General features: G+C 42.5%; 4 protein-coding genes across 5 annotated transcripts; all 4 read left to right on the top strand.

The window, feature by feature from the left end:
- On the top strand, positions 1-22,137 carry LOC112574214 (FMRFamide receptor-like). Of its 2 annotated transcripts, none has more exons than XM_025255111.1 (2): positions 1-230; positions 20,753-22,137. In XM_025255111.1, the coding sequence occupies exon 2, from the start codon at positions 20,780-20,782 to the stop codon at positions 21,785-21,787; it is 1,008 nt and encodes a 335-aa protein (XP_025110896.1). In that variant the 5' UTR covers positions 1-230; positions 20,753-20,779; the 3' UTR covers positions 21,788-22,137. The 2 variants fall into 2 exon arrangements, with proteins under 2 accessions (XP_025110896.1, XP_025110898.1); XM_025255113.1 differs by lacking the exon at positions 1-230 and adding an exon at positions 19,908-20,297.
- Positions 115-3,224, top strand: LOC112574213 (probable G-protein coupled receptor frpr-1). Its single transcript, XM_025255110.1, has 2 exons — positions 115-245; positions 1,745-3,224. Exon 2 carries the CDS (start codon positions 1,757-1,759, stop codon positions 2,771-2,773), a length of 1,017 nt encoding a protein of 338 aa, XP_025110895.1. The 5' UTR covers positions 115-245; positions 1,745-1,756; the 3' UTR covers positions 2,774-3,224.
- LOC112574211 (FMRFamide receptor-like) lies at positions 6,354-9,853 on the top strand. Its single transcript, XM_025255107.1, has 2 exons — positions 6,354-6,933; positions 8,712-9,853. The coding sequence occupies exon 2, from the start codon at positions 8,739-8,741 to the stop codon at positions 9,762-9,764; it is 1,026 nt and encodes a 341-aa protein (XP_025110892.1). The 5' UTR covers positions 6,354-6,933; positions 8,712-8,738; the 3' UTR covers positions 9,765-9,853.
- On the top strand, positions 10,358-12,809 carry LOC112574212 (FMRFamide receptor-like). The gene is made up of 2 exons (XM_025255109.1): positions 10,358-10,952; positions 11,658-12,809. Exon 2 carries the CDS (start codon positions 11,685-11,687, stop codon positions 12,705-12,707), a length of 1,023 nt encoding a protein of 340 aa, XP_025110894.1. The 5' UTR covers positions 10,358-10,952; positions 11,658-11,684; the 3' UTR covers positions 12,708-12,809.
- Positions 22,138-22,981: the final 844 nt, after the last annotated feature.

Below are 22,981 nucleotides of genomic sequence, written 5' to 3'. Positions count from 1 at the left end.
GTGATTATGACGTAATGCACTGATGACGCGGGCAGGGTCCAAGATGGCGGACAACAGTAAATAGAGTTACGGGAACTTGTACTCACTAACGATGTCTTCCTCTCCACTCACACTCAGCATCGTAGCCGCCCGTACAATCATTCGTACCCGCCCTGAATACTCATTGGACCCTTACAACATTTGAGGTCAAAGGACGCTCTCCGTGACATCAGCCGGCGTTTCTCCCAGCAGTAAGTAGGCTAACGGTGCGTGACATTGTTTCTCTGTGTTACGCCTGACTGGATATCAGTCTCCATCTTTGTGTCTGTCGGCGTTCGGCTGTCTGCCTTTTATTTGTTTATTTGACTAAATCTGAAATTCGTCCTGCCTAGACATTGAATTAATTATTAATTACACTTACTAAATTTGCAAGTTGACATTTTCTTTCTCTGTAAATCGTGTCAATCTATTTTCCACCTACTCGGCTACTAAAGTTATCTTCTAATATCTATGTATTAAAACTTGAAACAACCATGATCAGTAAAAATAAAAAAATACGCAATTAGAAACAGCGACACAAAGGATGTGAAGGAGGCGACACAATCTCATCATGAAAGATGTTATAAGCACCGCTTACAGGCTGTTGTTAATAATAATGACGATAATGGTTATGGCAATTGATGGTGATGACGATGACGATGACGACGACGATGATGCTCATCCAAAGAATACTGTCGTGATTACTGTCACTTACCGTCGGTCTACCCCAGCTCCCTGTAACTCTTAATCAACGGCAGGGGGCGATGATAGGTGTATCGATATGACAAGTCCACTTTATAGAGGCACAATGATGAAAGATGTCGATTTTAGCAATGACGGCAATATTAGCAAAAGTTGAAGAGATATACAGGTAAAATCCTCCCCAGTAAGATAACAACTTGTTGTTCGGTTACATACCAACAAGTGGACATTAACACCAACAGTGACTCTTGTCGCATCCTTCGCTTGGGGAAGCACGTAAAAAATGAGGACCAAAAATCACTTTTTCCTTGGCAAATGTTTTGTAACCGTTCATTTCAATTTCGACATTACTATACCCGCATTCGCCCACAACACAACGTATTGTTATTACACTAAATCTTGTCTCCATCTAAAAAATGAAAGTCGATGTAAAAACGCTTCTACTCTTCACCAAACACCCGGTCACAATCTTCTTACCTGTACAGGTGATCAACTTACCAGCTAGGCAAGCTAAAAGACTAAATGTGTAGATTGTTTCAAGTGTATCATCAACACCATAGATTTAATCTCAAATTCAAAATGGTAGTGCGCGCGTGAGCATGAAAGAGGACAGAACTGCAAAAGAATGGCTACCCTAGATGCAGCTTGTGACTTAGATATTAATATTTGATGCTAATAAATTTGTTAATTGTAAGCTGGTTGGTAATCATAATCCATTCGTTTTAACATTATAACAGATAATAATTGGCAAACATAGGCTGGTATATTGATGTGATTGTATAAACTACACAAGAGGGTTGCTAACTTTGAAAACATCGTCTGATAACAACAGAAATTACCTACACAAATTAATTATTAATGCGCCAAATATTAAGACCAGTCAGCATGTGGCATACTAGTTCCTCCAGCAGTTTGCTGCTGACATGTTAAACTGTACATTGCTAGCGAACAGTAATAGCAGACAGTTCTCCAGTGCTCATCAAAGCTCACATGAAGACTACTGAGGTGTTCACTCCTGTTGCAGGAAGAAGACTATATGGATGTGTCTCGAGAGAGCGTTTCCACAGAGGATAACATAGTCTTGGACATAACGGCTCTTTATATACCTACGCATTTCGGTGCCATTGATTACGTCATTGTAGCCGTTTCACTGCTGGGTATCGTGGGTAACTTTGTGTCAGTGGTTGTTTGGAACACCCACACCACCTTCAATGCCATCATCTTTCTATTCAAGTACCTAGCTATGTGGGATACCGTGCTTCTCTTGTCGACTTTTTTCAGCAGAGTTTTGACTTACTTCCGCCGTTCCGTTCTCGTCAGCACTTACAGCGTACTGATCTTCATATTGTACACCATGACAATGCTTGGACAAACAATGTCTGTGAACTCCACACTAATGATAGCAGTGTGTCGCTTTCTCGTTGTGTCCAGACCTCTACAGGTTTACAACGGCACTCTTCTAACACGACATCAAATAATCCTTGCCTGTGTGGTCCTCTTTATTTGGGGTTTGCTGATTAGCATCCCATATTTGGTCATCACATTATTGACCTACTACGGTAAACTCCAAGCTTCACATTTTACTCCCCTCGCGATCTACTTCCTTGGCTTGATTTTTCCCATTATTCTGATGGTCGTCTTTAACATCCTTCTTCTAAAGAAACTTCGCTCATCATCGCTGATGACTTCATCAACAACTTCAGCTCAACATCCGGAGCTGTGGGGAAGAAGTCAACGGGTGACGCTGGTCGTGGTGTTGATGTCGCTGTTCTCTGTACTGGCATATCTTCTTGGTGGCACTATTGTAGCATGTGTTTTTATGTACATTCATTTTAGTGAACCACAAGGTAAGCCCACTGGCTGCCGATTGCTTGACATATTAGTCTCTGTTTATGAGCTTTTTCAAGTGATAAACTCTAGCATTAATATAATTTTTTACTATGCGTTTTTTCACAATTTTTGCAAAGTGTTTCCAACCGTTGGAATAAAAAATCAAGTACCTGAGTCATCGACTCCAACGAGAACAACAATGAACAAAACTTTAATCAGATGATCTACATTGTTAATGATAGACCAGGTTTCATCAGATGATGCCCATTGATAAATACAGGTGAGGCTACCCCAAAAAGCGCGAAAAAGACAAAGATCGTTGTCGGGTAATGTTATACGAAATATCGTCAGATCGTCCATGCTGGAGGTTATAGGTCAGGCGTCATCAACAAAGTCATCAACTGCTTAACATAGATAAGATGACCATGAGAAAGATTGACAGATTCATTGTCATTGAATGATTTTAGTTAAAGATTTAGTCAGTTGTACACTGGAGCTCATTTACGACTGGTGTGTACCTGAAATGTCACTACCTAATAGTTCAAAACATTATCACTCAGAAATCTCATGTCATATTAAACTCCGTTCTAATACCTTGTCAAATCCTGTTCTTCTTTTTCTTTCGTTTTACTCTACTCCATGTTATTTATAACCAGATGCTGTTAATTCACTCAGGACTTATAGAGTGATGTTGCACCGAGAAAAAGTTTTTCTTTTTTCAAAATTCCAAATGATAAATTTTCATGAATTGTTTTCGTTCGTGAAAGCCGTATGGGTTTATTGAAGCATCGTATCCAATTAACAAAGAAAAGTATTTTGACAACAAACACTCCAAACATCTGTTGTTCTTGTCAATGTTTGTGAATTAAAAAAACACTGCATCGTTAATGTTTGTCAGACAAGCATTTGATTAATAGACATATTAGAAGATAATCAACGTCTCAAGTATTTTGAAATGCTAATTTTTCTAATCGAGAGCTATGATGTAGTCCTATAGCAACTGTACAACTGTACAACTTTTAAAGTAAAATCGCTTTAAGTACAACATGCCGGCTACCATGGAAAAGTTGTACAATTAAATTCTTCCATAAGGAGTGCGAGGTAAACTCGTCAAATTCAGCAAGAGTGTAACAAATGGTCAAACTTCAGTATAGGGTAACAAAAAGGAGGGGAGGGCAGAGGGGCCATCAATAAAGTCACTTTAATAGACCTCTTACATGCAACTCTGCATTTACTTGCGGACGAGCTAAATAAAAAAAAACACCAACAAACTGTGAATTTAGGAAGCAAATATAATATGCATGAAATAGAGTCCAGCAAACAGAATGATTGCCTAATTCGCAAAAATACATTATGACCTATACAAACAGCAAGTCACAGTTTTATAGTAAGTCTCGTTACTGTTTGAAGTCCGCTTTGAAGCCTTCACCGGTTTGGAACCCCAACATAATTAACTACAAAAAAACCGACACTACAGTCTTTTCCTAGTTGCCGCCCTTCTTGAAGCTCAGCAAGATGTGACACACCAGTCCACGAGGAACATAGATAAAAGAATTAAAAAATAGCCTGTACAAATAATTACAATCCTTAGAAATCAAACAATTATTCAGGTTACTAGGGGTATAATTCAGATTATTCATTCAATGTGCTACTATTTTAATATTTACCAATCACGTTCAGTATAAAACCGTGGACTCTCGAAAAGATTCAAAAATAAAACTGACATATCATCACCTCAACATGTTTCTGCATGAATAATTTACACTCTTAACAAATCAGGTCAGGACATCACAGCTTAAGTCTGATCAGGGCAAGAAAAAAATGGTCATTAGAGACGCCTACACCCATATGGCATAATATACTTTTAACAGACTTCAGTTTCTGATTACCTTCCTGCAGCTGCTTCACAATGTGGAGCTGTCACAGCTGTACTGGAGTGCACACCAGTCTGCGATGACTGACATCAGGTATCTCCAGGAAGCTGAGTGAACTATGCCACTCAGACTAATGTGACATGCTGATGCTGAAAAAGGCCAACTTGTCACGGCAAGGGGAAACCTATCGCCTTTGAAGACTTTGAAGCAAACTCTGAAAGTAGTCTCCCAGAATTAGCCAAACTGTCACCAAATAACCTAACCCCTCAAGAAACAGCTGCGTTCCTTAAAATATTTCTAGTACGATTCACAGATAAATACTATCTATTATCTATATTTTCTCCGAAACACCAGAAAACCTCCACAATGTTTAAGACAGCATGAAAAAATAGCGTGGCAAGTGGCGCCTGCCATACGTGTGCAGACAAAACTAAGTTGTCGTCGTATCCCAGGCACATGACTATTAATAGATAGTCTAGACGGACGGCCTTGACCTCTCTGGGGAGAAAGAGACAGAAGGCGGGAAGCCGGGAGACGGGGAGTCAGAGACGAGACTGTATGGAGTAAAGACGCCGAGCTGTACAGCAGACCAGAAGACTGATATGTGTGTGTAAATGAATACATGTTTATGCGTTCATTCTGAGAGAGAGAGAAGATGTAACAATGGTAACGAGGAAAACAAGCGACGTAGCAAGAGGACTATGTTTCATACACAGTTTGCTCGCCAGACCACCATTCGAACGGGTGACACGAACACGAGAAGTGGTCAATGGACATCATGACTGGAAGAATTCGAAAGGAAGTCTAAGTCAACGAAGACCAAAACAAGACAAAATTTCCAAGAAAGAAAAAATCAGTACCAGTAACAATAACAGCTACATGAAAGACGAGGACAGCGAAATGGCTATCCCATACGACAACTATAAGAGAGGAGAAATTCTAGCTCAAGTAGAGAGCGAAAAGAAATTGAAAGAAGTGAAATATTCTTGAATGAAAATTCAAAAACAAAAGAAAACACAATTCTAATATTGATAGGAGGAGTAGAAACTGAAGTTGTGATAGACGGGGGTCAGCGATAGTCATGCCGGATAAAGGACGTGTCTGTGCCTTCGTCCAGTAAAAAAATACACAAAAGCAGGACACCATACAGCTAAATACAACAAAGGACCTGCTACAGCAAGGACCCAACCAAGACGCTCAGCACTTGGCAAAAGATGGCAGCAGTCATGTGACGAACATCACCCAGTGAATAATTCACTGGTGACGTCACTGTGTCTCAGTGTTACCCGAGCAGCGACAATCGTGGACTATTCTGTATCAATCCGCCCTCATATAGCTACCATTAGCTGGTAAGTAAGTGGTTTTCTTTTGCTTTTGTTTTTTGTTTTGTTTTGTTATTGTTTTTTTTTTTGTATGGGTTTTTTTTTTTTTGGGGGGGGAGGGGTACGGGATGGAGACTTTTGAGTGCAACCATGGTTTAATTAGTGTTCGTTCTTTGCGCACACTTTGACAGAATGAAGCCGTCATTGTCACATAAACGGTGTGTATACAAGGGAGAGGACGGAAGGGGTTTGAAGATTAGATGCTGTGATGTGAATATTTCAGTAGGTACATAGCGCTGTTGTGTGTGTGTTTTTGTGTTTTCTGTCTTTGATTTTATTCTCTTCATTTATTCCGGTTGTTGATTCTTTTATACTTCGTAAGTTATTTACTTGTTTTTATGTCCCTCGTATGCTGTCCTTGTTTCGTTCTTGTTCTTCAGCGCTGGGAGCATGCTCCTTAGGTGTGTGAGTATGCACTTTACACATTTTGCATTATTATTATTATTATCATCATCATCATCATCATCATTCTCTTCATACACATTGAATCAAGAAAAAGCTTTTAATCTGTCAATTCCAACAGGGTTCGAACCAGGTGTGCTTTCCCTTATTGAGTCAAATTATGCCGCAGGCTCCACTCCTAGTCGTGCCTTTCGACAAATCCTCTAAGTTTTCAGTTTCAACTTTGCAAACAGTGATGTTGTCACGGTTTCAGCAGCAGGGATTGTTTTCATGGGGTGGGTTTCCTATCGCCACGCTCAACCCTCCGTCTGTATCCGCGCTTTACACTCGTCGCAAAATGTAAGGCCAGTAGTCTCGGTGTGGTTTACTGTCGGCTACTGATGGTTCGCCGAAACCTAATAGCGGATCACTCGGCAAGAGACTAAGTGTTAGTCTCGGCACACCGTCACCAGTCAGCGCTCTTTTCCTGTCGTCATAATCACAGTACGTATGACCATGTCATAATGTCGTCATGCTCATACGTACTGTGATTATGACGTAATTCATGTATGACGCGGGCAGGGCTCAACATGGCGGACAACAGTAAATAGAGTTACGGGAACTTGTACTCACTAATGATGCCACCCGCACAACCATTTGTGCCCGCCCTGAATACTCATTGGACCCTTACAACATTTGAGGTCAAGGGACGCTCTCCGTGACATCAGCCGGCGTTTCTCCCAGCAGTAAGTAGCCAAGAACTGCAAGAAATTCTTTGTTTATCAGTCTGGCTGCATGTCTGTCTCCATGTCTGTGTTTATGTTTGACAGTCTTTATTTTGTTTGTAGTAAGGTTTGTGTAGTACATCGGCTTTTTCAGATGACACCAAATAAATGGGTGGGCGTCACACATGTCACCGTTACATGACAAGAAAGACACCCGAAGAAAACGATAGACTAGGGTAGAAGACAGAGAGTGCATCAAGAAGAGAGTGAGAAGAGACATATCTCTCCCTTCTCGCTGTCTGTTCTTCCATTTATCTGTCTACAGAACTATTCTTACTTTATTTTGTGGTTAATCAGTACATTTGATATTTCTAACACTCTATCCGCCGTCATTATACCTAGATCCTTCTGTCCTGAGATACAGAGACCGCAAGGGTCTGTCTCGGGTGCAATACTATTTTTTTATATGTCCCATCTATCTAATGTTATTTCCGGCCATGCCATGTCACGTGTCAGTTTTGCTGATGATTTATCAGTCACCTCTACTGGACTACTGATGCATACACAGGAATGTATAGATGATGTTAAGTTTTGAACGCTCCAAAATATACTGCAAGTCAATGACGATAAGACTGAACTGCTACTCACTTGTCCAAAGACATTTCTGAGTCAACCTCTCTCTCTCAGTCTGTTTATAAACAACTCAAATATTGCTTTCTCCACCTCTGTCCGCAGTCTGGGTATCATTCTCGGTCAGATGTTGACTTTTCATCAACATATTTCTCATGTCCGCAGAAATGCTTACCTTGAATTTCATAGGATGAGTACCATTCGTCATCATCTCACCACTGATGCAACTAAACCTCTAATCTCTGCCTTTGTGTTCTATACGCCTGCACGACCTCTTCACTCATTTTCTGACACCAAGCTTCTACGAGTCCCACTAAGACAAAGACTATGGACACAGGTATTCTTCCTACCAAGCCCCATCAACTTGCCCTCGTCACTCTGATTCTCTTACCACCTTTAAGTCCAAACTTAAGACGCATTTTGCAACCCGGTCTTGACCCTCAGCATGCATAAGGTGTGTCTGTATTTAAGTAGGTGTATCCGTTGTAAACGTGAGCTCGTATTTCCTGTGTGATTATTGTTGTTGACGATTCAGTATGTGTATTATTTATGTAAACCGAAATGAGCAAACCATTGGAAAAAATGTTGTTGTTGTTGTTTGTTGTTGTTGTTGTTGTTGTTGTTGTTAATGGTTTGTTCCACCTCCACCAAGACTTCCAGACAGCATTTCATATCCAGAAAGGCCTGAATGCCAATAAAACAAATAAGGAAATCAAGGAACAAAAGGAAAGCATAAAAAGATTCAAAACAATCTACAAACTACAACCTTCCTCTTGACTGAATCTAGAACTGAAAATTGCAGTGCACGTGTGGAAAAGAAAAACAGCAGAACTGCAGTTGCAATTACTACCCTACATGCAACTTATGACTTCGGTATCAATACCAATGTATCTAAATGATACAGAAACTGAAACTGATAGCTGAAAACATAATAATTAGAAAATACAATGTGTTACGTGTATGCCATTCCATAAACTACACAATGCAAACTCTGAAAACAGCGATTACTACACAATTAATTATTACCGCGCCAAACATGATTGATTGTGTTAGTTCTTCAAGCAGTTTGTTGTTGAAATATTAAAGTAGACAATGGTAGGAAAATAATATCAGACCGATCCTATAAAAACTCGAATGAATACAACTGAGCTGTTCTCTCACTTTTGCAGGTAGAAGCACCAGAGGAAGAAGACTTTATGGATGTGTCTCTGGCTATTTTCACAGGAGCTGACATAGACGCCGCAACAGGACTTCCTTATCACCGTACCCAACTCAATGCCATCGATTACGTCATTCTAACGGTGTCGTGTCTGGGTATCGTGGGTAACGTGGTGTCACTGCTTGTTTGGAGAACCCACAAGACGTACAACCCCGTCATCTTCCTGTTCAAGTACCTCGCCGTCGTCGACATCCAACATCTTGTGTCAACTTATTGCTGTAGGATTATAATTTTGTTCCGCCGCTACTTCTCCGACCACACTTATTTTACAGTGCTTTTCACAGCGTACGGCACAGAATTGCTTGGACAGTCTTTGTCTGTGCACGTGACACTATTGATAGCAGTGTGTCGCTTTATCGTAGTGTCCAGACCTCTAGAGGTTTACAGTGGCACTCTTCTAACACGATGTCAAGTCATTGTTGCCTGTGTAGCCCTCTCGTTTTGGTGTCTTCTGATTACCATCCCCTTTCCCGTCATCACATTATTGGTTTTCAATGATAAACTGAAAGTTCCATACTTTTTAATAGTCGCCATCCTTTTTCTTGACACTTCTATAGCCACTCTTCTGATAGTCATCTTCAACATCCTTCTTCTGAAGAAACTTCGCTATTCCTCAGCTGTGAGACCATCAACATTTTCAGCACAAGATTCAGTATCAAGTGGTCCAGGAAGAGGTCGGCGAGTGACGTTGGTCGTGGTGTTGATGTCAGTATGCACTATACTGGCCTACCTTATTAATGGCACTACTTTAGCACTTGCTTTTACGTATTTCCATTATACTGAAAAACAAAGTCGGAGCGCTTACTACATTGTCTTCGACGTATTGATCCCTATTTATGATTTTCTTGAGGCGCTGAACTCTAGCATTAATATTATTTTTTACATTGCGTTTTTTCACAATTTTCGCAAAGTGTTTCCAGCCGCAAGAATAACAGAGGAAATCACTGAGTCGTCGATTCAGCAGAAAAAACTGATGAACAGAAATTTATGGTATGATCTATAATAATAATTGCAGATAACGTTTAACGGATGATGCCGCACTGATGAATAGAGATGACTGAACAAAATAAATGGAAGCGTGAAAAAGACAAAGGTTGAAGTCCATATTAATGTTATCGTAACTATCGTCATGCTATTTATGCTAGTAGTCAACATCAAACAGTGAACATTGCCGAGTGATGATACGAAGACCTTCAACAAGCATGAAAGACACAAAGTTCATTTTCACTGAATGATACCCAATACTGTCTGTAAGATTTGAAGGGTCACACTGCTGGTGTGTATCTTGTAGCTCACAGCTCTAAACAATTCTGGTCACTAATAAAAAGGACATGTCTTACACTTCCTTTTAATACCTATTCAGACATCCTCCTACTTTAACATTTGTTTACTCTTCTCCATATTGTTTATAATCAGACGCTGTTAATATCACCCAGGACTCCTCACAGAGTGATGTTACATTAAGAAAACCGTTTTCTATTTCCGACATTCTAAATGAAGTGGCCTGACTTTGCTTGTAGGTGTTGTGTCTTTGGCGCTGTGTTGTCGCTGTACTATCCAACAGAGGCAGGAAAATAGTAAATACTGGCTCCACAAAAAGACAAGAAGAGGAAACAAGAATCAAACGCTGAGGAAAGTTTATTTAGTACTCCCCAGAAACTGGGCGAAATAGAGGCAAGAGAAAGCCGTCAGAAAGAGAGAGGGAAGCATTACAAAAAAGAAGCATGGGGTGGGTTTCCTATCGCCACGCTCAACCCTCCGTCTTTATCCGCGCTTTACATTCGTCGCAAAATGTAAGGCCAGTAGTCTCGGTGTGGTTTACTGTCGGCTACTGATGGTTCGCCGAAACCTAATAGCGGATCACTCGGCAAGAGACTAAGTGTTAGTCTCGGCACACCGTCACCCGTCCGCGCTCTTTTCCTGTCGTCATAATCACAGTACGTATGACAATGTCATAATGTCGTCATGAATGTCGTCATGCTCATACGTACTGTGATTAAGACGTAATACACGTATGACGCGGGCAGGGCTCAACATGGCGGACAACAGTAAATAGAGTTACGGGAACTTGTACTCACTAACGATGCCACCCGTACAACCATTTGTACCCGCCCTGAATACTCATTGGACCCTTACAACATTTGAGGTCAAGGGACGCTCTCAGTGACATCAGCCGGCGTTTCTCCCAGCAGTAAGTAGCCAAGAACTGCAAGAAATTCTTTGTTTATCAGTCTGGCTGCATGTCGGACTCCATGTCTATGTTTGTGTTTGACAGTCTTCATTTTGTTTGTAGTAAGGTTTGTGTAGTACATCGCCTTTTTCAGATGACACCAAATAAATGGGTGGGCGTCACACATGTCACCGGCACATGACAAGACACCGGGATGCCAATAAAACAAATAAGGAAATCAAGAAACGAAAGGGAAAATTCTGCTAGCAAAAGCATAAAAACATTCAAAACAATCTACAAACTACAACCTTCCTCTTGACTGAATCTAGAACTGAAAATTGCAGTGCACGTTTGGAAAAGGAAAAACGGCAGAACTGCAGTTGCAATTACTACCCTACTTGCAACTTGTGACTTCGGTATCAATACCAATGTATATAAATGTATGTTAAGATACAGAAATCGCCGAAAACATAATAATTACAAAATGCAATATGGTACGTGTATGCCATTCCATAAACTACACAAGACTAACTCTGAAAACAGCGATTACTACACAATCCATTATTACCGCGCCAAAATTTGTGACCAAGCAGGATTGATTGTGTTAGTTCCTCAAGCAGTTTGTCATTGAAATATTAAAATATACAATGCTAGGAAAAAGTCAAATCAGACAGATCCTATAAAAACTCGAATGAATCCAACTGAGCTGTTCTCTCACTTTTGCAGGTAGAAGCACCAGAGGAAGAAGACCTTATGGATGTGTCTCTGGCTGTTTTCACAGGGGTTAACAGAGACGCCGCAACAGGACTTCCTTATCACCGTACCCAGCTCCGTGCCATCGATTACGTCATTCTAACGGTGTCGTGTCTGGGTATCGTGGGTAACGTGGTGTCACTGGTTGTGTGGAACACCCACACCACGTACAACTCTGTCATCTTCCTGTTCAAGTACCTCGCCGTCGTCGACATCCAACATCTTGTGTCGAGTTCTTGCTGTAGGATTATAATTTTGTTCCGCCGCTACTTTTCCGACCACACTTATTTTACAGTGCTTTTCACAGTGTACGGCACAGAATTCCTTGGACAGTCTTTGTCTGTGCACGTGACACTATTGATAGCAGTGTGTCGCTTTATCGTTGTTTCCAGACCTATAGAGGTTTACAACGGCACTCTTCTAACACGATGTCAAGTCATTGTTGCCTGTGTCGCCCTCTCGTTTTGGTGTCTTCTGATTACCATCCCCTTTCCCGTCATCACATTATTGGTTTTCAATGATAAACTGAAAGTTCCATACTTTTTAATAGTCGCCATCCTTTTTCTTGGCACTTCTGTAGCCACTCTTCTGATAGTCATCTTCAACATCTTTCTTCTGAAGAAACTTCACTATTCATTAGCTTTGAGATCATTAACATTATCAGCACAAGATTCAATATCAGGAAGTGGACCAGGAAGAGGTCGGCGGGTGACGGTGGTCGTGGTGTTGATGTCAGTATGCACTATACTGGCCTACCTTATTAATGGCACTTCTTTAGCACTTGCTTTTACATATTTCCATTATACTGAAAAACAAAGTCGGAGCGCTTACTACATTGTCTTCGACGTATTGATCCCTACTTATGAGTTTCTTGAGGCGCTGAACTCTAGCATTAATATTATATTTTACCTTGCATTTTTTCACAATTTTCGCAAAGTGTTTCCAACCGCAAGAATAACAGAGGAAATCACTGAGTCGTCGACTGTGAAGAAAAAAACTGATGAAAAGAAATCCATTGGATGATCTATAATAATAATGGCAGATTACGTTTAACAGATGATGCCGAACTGATGAATAGAGATAACTGAACAAAGTAAATGAATAAATAAACAAGCATGAAAGAAACAAACTTCATTGTCATTGAATGATACCCAATACTGTAAGTCACATTTGAGGGGTCACACTGAAGTGTCTCAGTGTTGCTCAAACAGTGACAATCGCGGACTACTCTCTATCAATCCGCCCTAATATAACTATTACTTTGTACGTTTTTTGTGCGGTTTTTTTTTTTTTTGTTTTTTGTTTTTTGAGGGGGGGGGGAGGTGAGACTTTTTGGTGCAACTCTCTTTCTTCTCCTTCAATCATTATCATCACACTTTATGCTAGTGATGCCCTCACAGTAAACAAAAGGCGGTCATCCTGAGACCCTCACAACCACGCACTCCCACGCAAAACACTAGCCATCCGTCGACCATTTTCTTTTCCGATGTTATCTTGCAATAAAAATCACAGTAGTTTGTGACAAGACCGGAATATTTTAGGAGTTTTTTTTTTTAATTGGTTATATAAATGTCAGGATTGAGGTGTGTGCTATAATAAACCGTAATTTCGAGTGGTTAGAGCGCTGGCGTCCGAACTAAAGGATACTCCGGTTCGATACCCATGTAGTTCAGCTCACTTGCCCCAGTCGACCCAGTTGGCGGGCATGGATACCTGACTCCACAGAGGGTCGTGGAAGGTAGGGAAGCGAGGAGGGGCAGGAGATGGAGACCGCCCTCACGTAAAGCTGGCCCCGAGATAAGTGAGGTCTCTAACACCTCACTCCCCAGCAACCTGCACATAGTCGTGGGAGGACCTTTACCCTCAAGAACCAGACGAAGTGTAATGATGTTAGATTATTGGCGTAGCTTCGCCTACTGAGCAAACGCCCACTGTTACTATGTAATAAATATGTAAACAACTAACCTTGATGTTTTACGCCGAGCTAACAAATGAGGCGATATCACGACCACGGTAGTTTACACGAGTACACTATGTCCTAAAATATGGTTTGTAAATGTCCTGTCCAATCAAGGGACATTATCGCAACCTAATTTTTTTCTAAGTCTTGTGTGTTGTTCCCATTTGTGAAGCCCATTGAGATTTTGCCGCAGCTATAAAACTTCTTTTTATTTTAAATGTATTGCTTTTAATGGGGTAGCGTGTTTGTAGACCATATCTTGTTTTCCAAAGTATGGCATTTGAAAGTACAAGGAATAAAATAACGCAGTGTAAGTGAAAAATTATGACAGCATTAGCATCAAAATCAAAAAATCAAAATCAAAACAGACTTTATTGTCTGCCCAGGAGGACAGAAATTTGTCTTTGCTCACATACCCATACAGACATTTAACAAACAGTTAGGAGTAAAAGTGAGGAGTAAAATAGTGTTGATTGCACCAGTCCATCAAGGCAGTGTATGTTTATCCTAACAAAACCTTGGGTGACCAAGGCCTAAAAAGCACTGCTGAACAAAAAGAAACATTTGTTCATCACGGGCAGAAGCCCACGACAGAAGATTAGTACATAGAGAGGACCATGATGCTATCCGTGGGTGGGCAGAGGCTCTACGAGCATACCAGTTAGTCCGCTTTCAGTAGTTTTGCCGGTGGACCAACGAGTGTCGACGAGATTGAAACAGAGGTCGAGTTAGCTCTCGCCATAAACCCCGATGTGTCAGAATGCGGCTCGTGGTTACATCTTGAGCTCGCTGAGGGACCTGCCAGACGTCGAGTGTTGATGCTTCCGCATGACGCAAGAATACGCGAGAGAGATCTTGGGTGTCCTAGTGGAGGCGTACGGCGAACGGAAAGATGTCGACATCAGTGGCCACAGCAACGTGATGAGTGGTCGACGAATACGCCGCGAAGCTCCAGAATTTAAGCAGGCGAGGTAGAAGGCGGCGTCAGAGCGTCGAAGTGGCGGCGATTGACACCATCTCGGAGGACTGCAGCCCGACCGGTCAGGGAAAGTGACTGCCCCGTCGTCCGTAACAGGATGACAGGGAAATAAAGTGTAGCTGGCCTGAACTGGAAAGTGTCCGACGGCGGAGGTTGTCATTTATGGCAGTTGAGTGATGGCGTTGCTCGACACGGCAGTGAGGTAACGACGGTCACTGACAGTGGGCACGAGGGCACATACAGGACTTACAGCTAAAACAAATCAGGAGTGCGGTGGTGGACATGTTTACGGCCAGCGTCTGAGGACGTTCCTATCCTGGTGGTCAAGGACCTGGTCGATGTGGTCACAAGTGAGCGCAGGAGGCGCGTGTCGCTTCTACTAGGGAAGAACGTCCTGATCGGATAATGGACTCTACCGCAGATGTGGCGCAGGCAGTACAGGCAGCCGTGCATGAAGCTCATCTTGAGAAGACATTGTCAACAAAAGGACATGGCTAGGGCCGCTGGCAACACCCCGTTCCAGGATGCCAATGGGTCTGACGTCCACACCAGCCACTTTCCAGAGGTTAATGCAGACCACCATGCGAACTGTTTAATTTCAGTCCTTCTTGTGTACCTAGACGATCATTTGGTATACTCCAAGATAAAGGACATTCAACTGCGGGAGGCGCCATACCTTCAGGATGACGACATGAAGAGGAAACGCCAGGGTGTATGCTACTCTTCCAAACCATCACCACAGAACTTCTTGTGACATGCCTGTGGTGCCAGAAGTAACAGTGTCTGTGGTGTCAGATGACAGTACAGAAATGAGTCCTATCGTGTCCGAACCGCGCAGATCGCAGCGACTACCGCGAGACAGGCAACAAACTCGCACAAAGTGTAGATGAAACAGTTCGTGCGACGCTATGCATGGCAATATGAATACCATGGATATATTTTTTAGTTGCGGTGATCGGTGACACCGTAGATGACACGTACGCATTGATCAGTTGTTTATTTTGCTAATTGTTCATTTTTCTTCAACTTTACCGCGGCTGCGTCCAGAAAATGTCATTGACAAGAATGACACACGAGGTGATGGCTGACAATAGATGTCAGCACTCACTCTTCTTCAGTCTCTGTTTTGATTCCTCCTGAGTCCTTGTGCCTTTATTTAGGATGGTGATGGCTGCTGGCACGAAGGACTCTGGTAGGCAGCTTTCCTTATGCGTGGTACCTTATAGCGCCTGCCTGAGGGCAACAGCTGGAAGCTGGTGTGGAGAGGGTGTTCAGGTCCGAAATGATGTTATGTGCCATCCTTCTGACTGCATGAAGGTACAAGTCAGAAAGTGGCAGCTGTGCTTGACCAATAATTTTATTTGCCTGGTGGATGATTCTGGCCAGCCTTGCCTTGTCTTTGACTAGTAGATGACCATACCAGGCAGCGATGTTGAATGAGAGGATGCTCTCAACAAGAGACCTGTACACAGTCTCCAGCACCCCAGAGCTGACGTCGAAGCTGCGAAGTCTCCTCAGAAGGTTACAGCCGTTGCTGGGCTTTTTGTACACTTGGTTCACGTGATCACTAAATGAGAGCTTTCCGTCGATCACTGTACCAAGGTACCTAAACACAGCAGCCCTCTGCACCTGCTGTCCCTTGATTTGGAGTGGTGGGGAGAGAGGGGTTGTGCCATCTTCTTCCTTCGTAGGCTCTTCCAAAGGCCATCTCCTCCGTTTTTTCAACGTTCAGATCCAGAAAGCTGCGGTCAAACCACTCCTCCAGCTCCCCACACAGACCAGGTACTGTGACAGGGACTGCTCGTCTTTCAGGCAGCCCACAAGGGCCATGTCATCTGCATATTTAACAAGTTTGAGAATAGCACTGTTAATTACTAATCCCATTTGTATATACAGAGAACAGGATGGGGGAAAGCACACATCCCTGAGGGGTACCCGTGTTGAGGATCTGCTCATCTGACAGAATCATTCCATCCACTGACAAATAAACTCCGTCAGACGAGCTGCTGGACCCTATAGTACCTGTCGGTGGAACTCTGAGACCCACCCTCTTGTGGTCGGTCCTTCAGGAATATCTGATCCATAGAACTAGGCCAGTGTTGACATCCAGGTCTAGTAGGCGCTGTACAAGAAGGTGTGGCTGGACCGTGTTGAAGGCGCTGGAAAAGGTCCATGAACAGGACCCGAACATAGGTGCCAGAAGTGTCCAAGTGTTGTAGGATAGTATTTAAAAGCGTGAGAGTTGCATCAGACACCCCCCTGCGTGGCTTGTAGGCAAACTGCAAAGGATCCAGGCGATCAGCCATGGTGGGGATTAACAATCTTCCCACAACTCTCTCCAAACATTTGGCCACAACAGACGTGAGAGCCACAGGTCGAAAGTCTTTCAAGTTGGTAGCATGAGGCTTCTTTGGCACTGGTATTATTGTGGATGTTCTCCACACGCGGGGGACACTATGAGAGTCAGGGAGAGCTGAAAAAGTCTGGTAAAAACACCACTCAGCTGACTAGCACACTCTTTGAGTATTTTGCCTCTCACGTGGTCAGGTCCAGGGCTTTACGTGGGTTCACATGAGAGAGAATTCTGACAACATCTCCCTCACAGATGGTGACAGTGGCTGCCGACAGTGAAGAACAGATATTTTCTGCTTCATTGCTGAAGTCTCTCACATCAAACCGCGCGTAGAAAGTGTTGAGCTCATTAACAAATGACACTGGGTCATCACACTTTACTCTTTGTGTCTTGCGTTCTCTACCCATCATGGTGTCCAGGCCCTTCCAAGCATCTCTTGCGTTGCCCTCAATTAATTGCTTTTCTACCTTCTTTCTGTATTCCACTCTAGCCGTTCTTGCCTTTGCCCTGAACTCCTTCTCCTTTTCTTTCACTTTCTGTTTGTCTCCTTGCATAAAAGCTATCTTCTTTTCATTGAGACAGTGCTTCAGTCCTTTACCTAGCCATGGTTTGTTATTTGGATAGCTGCAGATCTGCTTGGTAGGGATGACAGACTCTTCACAGAAGGTGATGTAAGAGGTGATTGTGTCTGCCAGACAGTCCAGGTCGTCTCCACAGGTAGTGAAGAACAGATCCCAGTCAGTGACCTCTAGGCAGTCTCTGAGCAGCTCAGTTGCTTCATTTGTCCAGGTCCTAATACATAGTGTTGTCGGCTTTTCACGTTTAAGGAGCTGTCTGTATGTGGGTAGCAGATGAACAATGTTGTGGTCCGATCTGCCCAGCGGCGGCCGGCACTTGGAAACATAAGCGGCCGGCACATTGCCGAAACACCTGTCTAGCGTTCTGTCGAGGCGGGTGGGAACACGTGACGTATTGATGGAGACAGGGAGCAGCTTACAGACATCACAGCGGTTGAAGTCACCGAGCAAAAACACAGGCTGATCAACTGATCTTGTTGTCGCTCGATTATATGTGTCTGCAATGTGCTCAGCTGCAAGGTTGAAGTCTGGGCCGGGCACATAGACGAGGACCACAGTGATTTGGCCGAATTCACGAGGTAAATAATGCGGCCTGAAGGACACTGTCAGTATCTCATAATGGGGGGTACTAGTCTGTTCTCGTACTGTGTAGTTCGTGGCCCATTTCTCATTTGCAAGCATACACAAGCCTCCCCCTACATGCTTGTTTGTCGCTTGTGCATTCCTGTCAAATCGAATCGTTGTGTACCCTTCAAGTCCGAATGTCTCCTCCTCTGTTAGCCATGTTTCAGTGAAACAGAAGAGGTCACAACGTCGGTAGTCTCCATCGAATTTAATGAGCGCAGAGAGCTCATGCTGTTTGTTGTGGAGAGAGCGCACATTCGACAGGGTGATGGCTGGCAGTGGATGTCGGCACCCTCTCCTCTTCAGTCTGTGTCTGACTCCTCCTCTAGATCCTCTCAGTTTCTTTTTTCTTTGCCCGCCCTGTGTCGGAATGTCACTGAAATTCACAACAGGGGCCTGTGTGGCCTTCTGCCTCAGCGATAGCAGAAAGTCCCGACTGTAGATCAGCATGACTGTGTCGCCACTCTAACACATCGAAGTGTGAAAGTCTGCCGTACAGGCATACACACATAGACTACACTACACTGCTCATAGCACGATCATGGCAGATCTATCGCCGATTCAACTAGGTATTGGGATTGTAATAGATCTACTTGGTAGGGACGATACTCAGTCACTGAAGGGAGTGTTATCAGCCAGATAGTCCCGATTGGCCGCACCTGTAGTCCGTTTCAGTCCGTTTCTGACTATCTATAGATCTAACCAACGGTCACAAAATGGACGCGGTATTGGTAAAAGAAATTTCTCCCGTACAGGGACACTCACACGCAGCAATACGGTGCTCCTCACAGTCAGACGTATTGAAGTAACACTTATAACCATTCATGCACAAGCTGGAGGAAGCGAAATTCCCGTAGAATTCAAACACGTCAAAAAACGTAGAGAATGATTGTGAGCCGGGGTCAAGCCACAGAGTAGCGCCCCCTTCCTCGACTTTTAGCATTCGACTTTTGTGTAATCAGGATGCATGCTGCATCTTCCAATGAACGATATTATTTCTATTATTCGTTTAAATCCTCTTTTACTGATAGTCATCATCTTTACTATTTAAAAAATGCCTACATTTAGGAGTAATTTAATCAGATTTAGAGTAGGTGTTTCTTTAATAAAAGTCCGTACCCTCAGGCCCTACTCAATACGTTGCCTTCTGATTACGACTGTCCATTTTGTACAGATATAAATAAAACTAAGCTGCATTTCATGTTTATATCTCCCAGGTATACTGTTCTTTGAGAGAAATTTATACCTTCGAAATTTTATAGCCTCCTTCTATGTTTAAGTTAATGTTGCTATTTATCAGGAGTAGTAAGATAATAATATCTAACACTGAGCTCTACATATGAAAGGCATTAAAAATCGGAAACAATGCTTGGTAACTATACGGAACTCTATGAACATACCATGCCTCTTTTTTGTCTGTGCTGTAAAAATTACAATTGAGGATACTGTAATATGGGCCGATGACCTGAGCAATAATTTGTTTCTCCCCCTCGCTAGCTCTTTATTTGGTGTTTAATTATGAGGTATTGAAGTGCCCATGTAGAGGTGTCTAACAAACAACAATACACCATATAACTGTATGTTCTAACTATTACACATGCTGCAGAATATCTTTATGCAATGTTTTAGAAATGTGCAAGTCATATTGATGTCACTCTCCTGTTCGAGGCCAATGGCTTAAACAAAAAAAAATTTGTTTTTCTTCTATGCAGGTCTCTCGTTACGTTAGTCATGCAGTACAGCTGTGAGACGTAAACGCTGCTCACAGAGAAAGTCGGAGTTGTCGACACCTACCAACCGATAACTCCACGACGGACTATATTATATCAGCGGTAGTCTCGGCACCGTCGTCAGACCTTGCTGTATTCCTCCACTCTGTTTCCTTACGTCACATTCAGCTGTCGTCATGCCTATACGTACTCTGATTATGACGTAATACACGTATGACGCGGGCAGGGACAACATGGCGGACAACAGTAAATAGAGTTACGGGATCTTGTACTCACTAACGATGCCACCGTTACAACCATATGTACCCTCGCTGAATACTCATTGGGCCCTTAAAACATTTGAGGTCAAAGGACGCTCTCCGTGACATCAGCCGTCGTTTATCCCAGAAGTAAGTAGCCAAGAACTGCAAGAAATTCTTTGTTCATACATCTAGATGCATATCGGTCTCCATTTCTGGGTTTGAGTTTAACTTTTTATACAGTAAAGTGTGTTTACTACTTCGGCTATTTCCGATGACACCAAATAAATGGGTGTGCTAATCGTTCGTACTTTACAATAACATGTAGCATACAAGAAACTTGGTATTTAAACACTTTTGAACAGCTTTTGTTTTCGTCAACGATTGGTCTAACCTCTTGCTTTTTTGTTGTAATATTTCATTATAACACAGGCTGGTACATGGATGTCATTTCATAAACTACGCAAGACAAACTCGAAAATCAGCGATTCATAAAGCAGTTTGTGACTGATATATTAAAATATACAATGCTAGGAAAAGTCATATCAGACTGTTCCTTTCAAAACTCGAATGAAGACAACTGAGCTGTTCTCTTACTTTTGCAGGTAGAAGCACCAGAGGAAGAAGACTTTATGGATGTGTCTCAGAATACTTCCATAGATCCTAACGCACACTTCTCCAAAACACTTCCGTATCAACCTACCCATCTCCGTACCATCGATTACGTCATTCTAACGGTGTCGTATCTGGGTATCATGGGTAACTTGGTGTCACTGATGGTGTGGAGAACCCACAAGACGTACAACCCCGTCATCTTCCTGTTCAAGTACCTCGCCGTCGTCGACATCAAACATCTTGTGTCGATTTCTTTCTGGAGGATTTTTGTTTTGTTCCGCCGCTACTTCTCCGACCATACTTATTTTACAGTGCTTTTCACAGCGTACGGCACAGAATTGCTTGGACAAGCTTTGTCTTTGCACACGACACTATTGATAGCAGTGTGTCGCTTTATCGTTGTGTCCAGACCACTAGAGGTTTACAACGGCACTCTTCTAACACGATGTCAAGTCATTATTGCCTGTGTGGTCCTATTTTTTTGGTGTCTTCTTCTTATCATCCCATTTATCGTCATGACATTATTAATTTTTAACGATAAAATTGGTAAAGAAAACGTTTCATACTATTTTCCAGTCATTTTTATTTTTTGTGAATTTAGTGTTACTACTCTCTTGATGATCGTCTTCGATGTCCTTCTTCTGAAGAAACTTCGTTCATCAACAGCGCTGAGGTCATCACCATCTTCATCACATTCTGAGGAAAGACGGTATATAGGTCGGCGGGTGACGGTGGTCGTGGTGTTGATGTCAGTGTGCTCTATACTGGCCTACCTTATTACTGGCACTTGTGTAGCACTTGCTTTTATCTATCTCCATTATACTCAAGAACAAAGTACGGGCACTAGCTACTTAATCGTTGATATATTGGCCCCTACTTATGAGTTTCTTGAGTCGCTGAACTCTAGCATTAATATCATTTTTTACCTTGCATTTTTTCAAAATTTTCGCAAAGTGTCTCCAACCGCTGGAACAATCATTGATGTCACTGAGTCGTCGATTCCTATGACAAAAACAATGAACTAAAATGTATCAGATGGTACATGGTAGATAGAGGTCCATTCTAATGTTATCTTAACTACCGCCATATCGTCATGCTGGTAGTTGTCATCAACAATAGTGTGTATCTTGTAACTACCTCACAGCTCCAAACATCCTGGTCACTAGTAAAAAGAACATGTCTAACTCAACTTCCTTTTAAATACCTTGTCAGAAATCCTCCTACTTTACAATTTGTTTACTCTACTCCATGTTGTTTATAACTAAAAGCTCTTCATATCACCCAGAATTTTTGTGAGTTGCTTACTTGTGCATGTCAGAATAATGTAGTCAATCCCCGTAACCAGTCAACGAAGAAAAGTATTTTTCACAAACCATTCAAGACGTTTGTTGTCATTTCCACTGTCTGTGAATTCGAAATACACTGTGTAGTTCATGTTTGTCAGACGAGCAATAATTTCATTGATGTATCCTAGGCTGTATACTGTCTCGTCACTTTATGGAATGCTCATTTTTAAAATCATATAAGGTCGAGAATCACGATGTAGTCCTTCCGCAGCTTTGCATCATTGGGCAACTCTAGCTTTCTGTGTTTATCACGTGGTGAGGGCAATGGACTGGCACAGACCTAAGGCTGTAGAGTCAGTTCATGAACTTTGAGATTTTGATTAAATACGTGTAAAGGTGAATCTGTGTCTAGGAATTCAAACTGCTTCACTCAATATTAGTTCGAAGGTCAGGGGGTGAGTGACGGTCATGCATGGAGGAAGGACGTGTCTGTGACTTCGTCCGGTCACAAAATGTGTTTTTTAGACCCAAAGTGAATGTTCGGCCCTTAAATCACAAAGGACAGTATATTTATGGAGACTTGCGGTGGCTTTGCTTCAGACTAGGAACGGTTTTTAAAATTTAGAGTCCATAATGTGACCCAAGAGATGTCTGCAGCAAGGAGGCGAAGTGACCCGTACAACACGCGACTGTGCAACTACTGACCTGTGGTCACCAATGAAACTGGTGTTGGACGACTCGTGGCCTGACTTTGCTTGTAGGTGCCGTGCTTTTGGCGCTGTGTTGTTGCTGTACTATCCAACAGAGGCAGGAAAATAGTAAATACTGTCTCCGAAAAAATACAAGAAGAGGAAACAAGAATCAAACGCTGAGGAAAGTTTATTTAATACTCCTCAGAAACTGGGAGAGATAGAAGCAAGAGAAAGAGTGACG

The sequence above is a fragment of the Pomacea canaliculata genome, linkage group LG10 (genome assembly GCF_003073045.1).
Source record: "Pomacea canaliculata isolate SZHN2017 linkage group LG10, ASM307304v1, whole genome shotgun sequence".
Taxonomy (NCBI): Eukaryota; Metazoa; Mollusca; class Gastropoda; order Architaenioglossa; family Ampullariidae; genus Pomacea; species Pomacea canaliculata.
The sequence above is the reverse complement of the archived record's forward strand: the minus strand, read 5'-3'. Positions and strand labels throughout refer to the sequence as shown.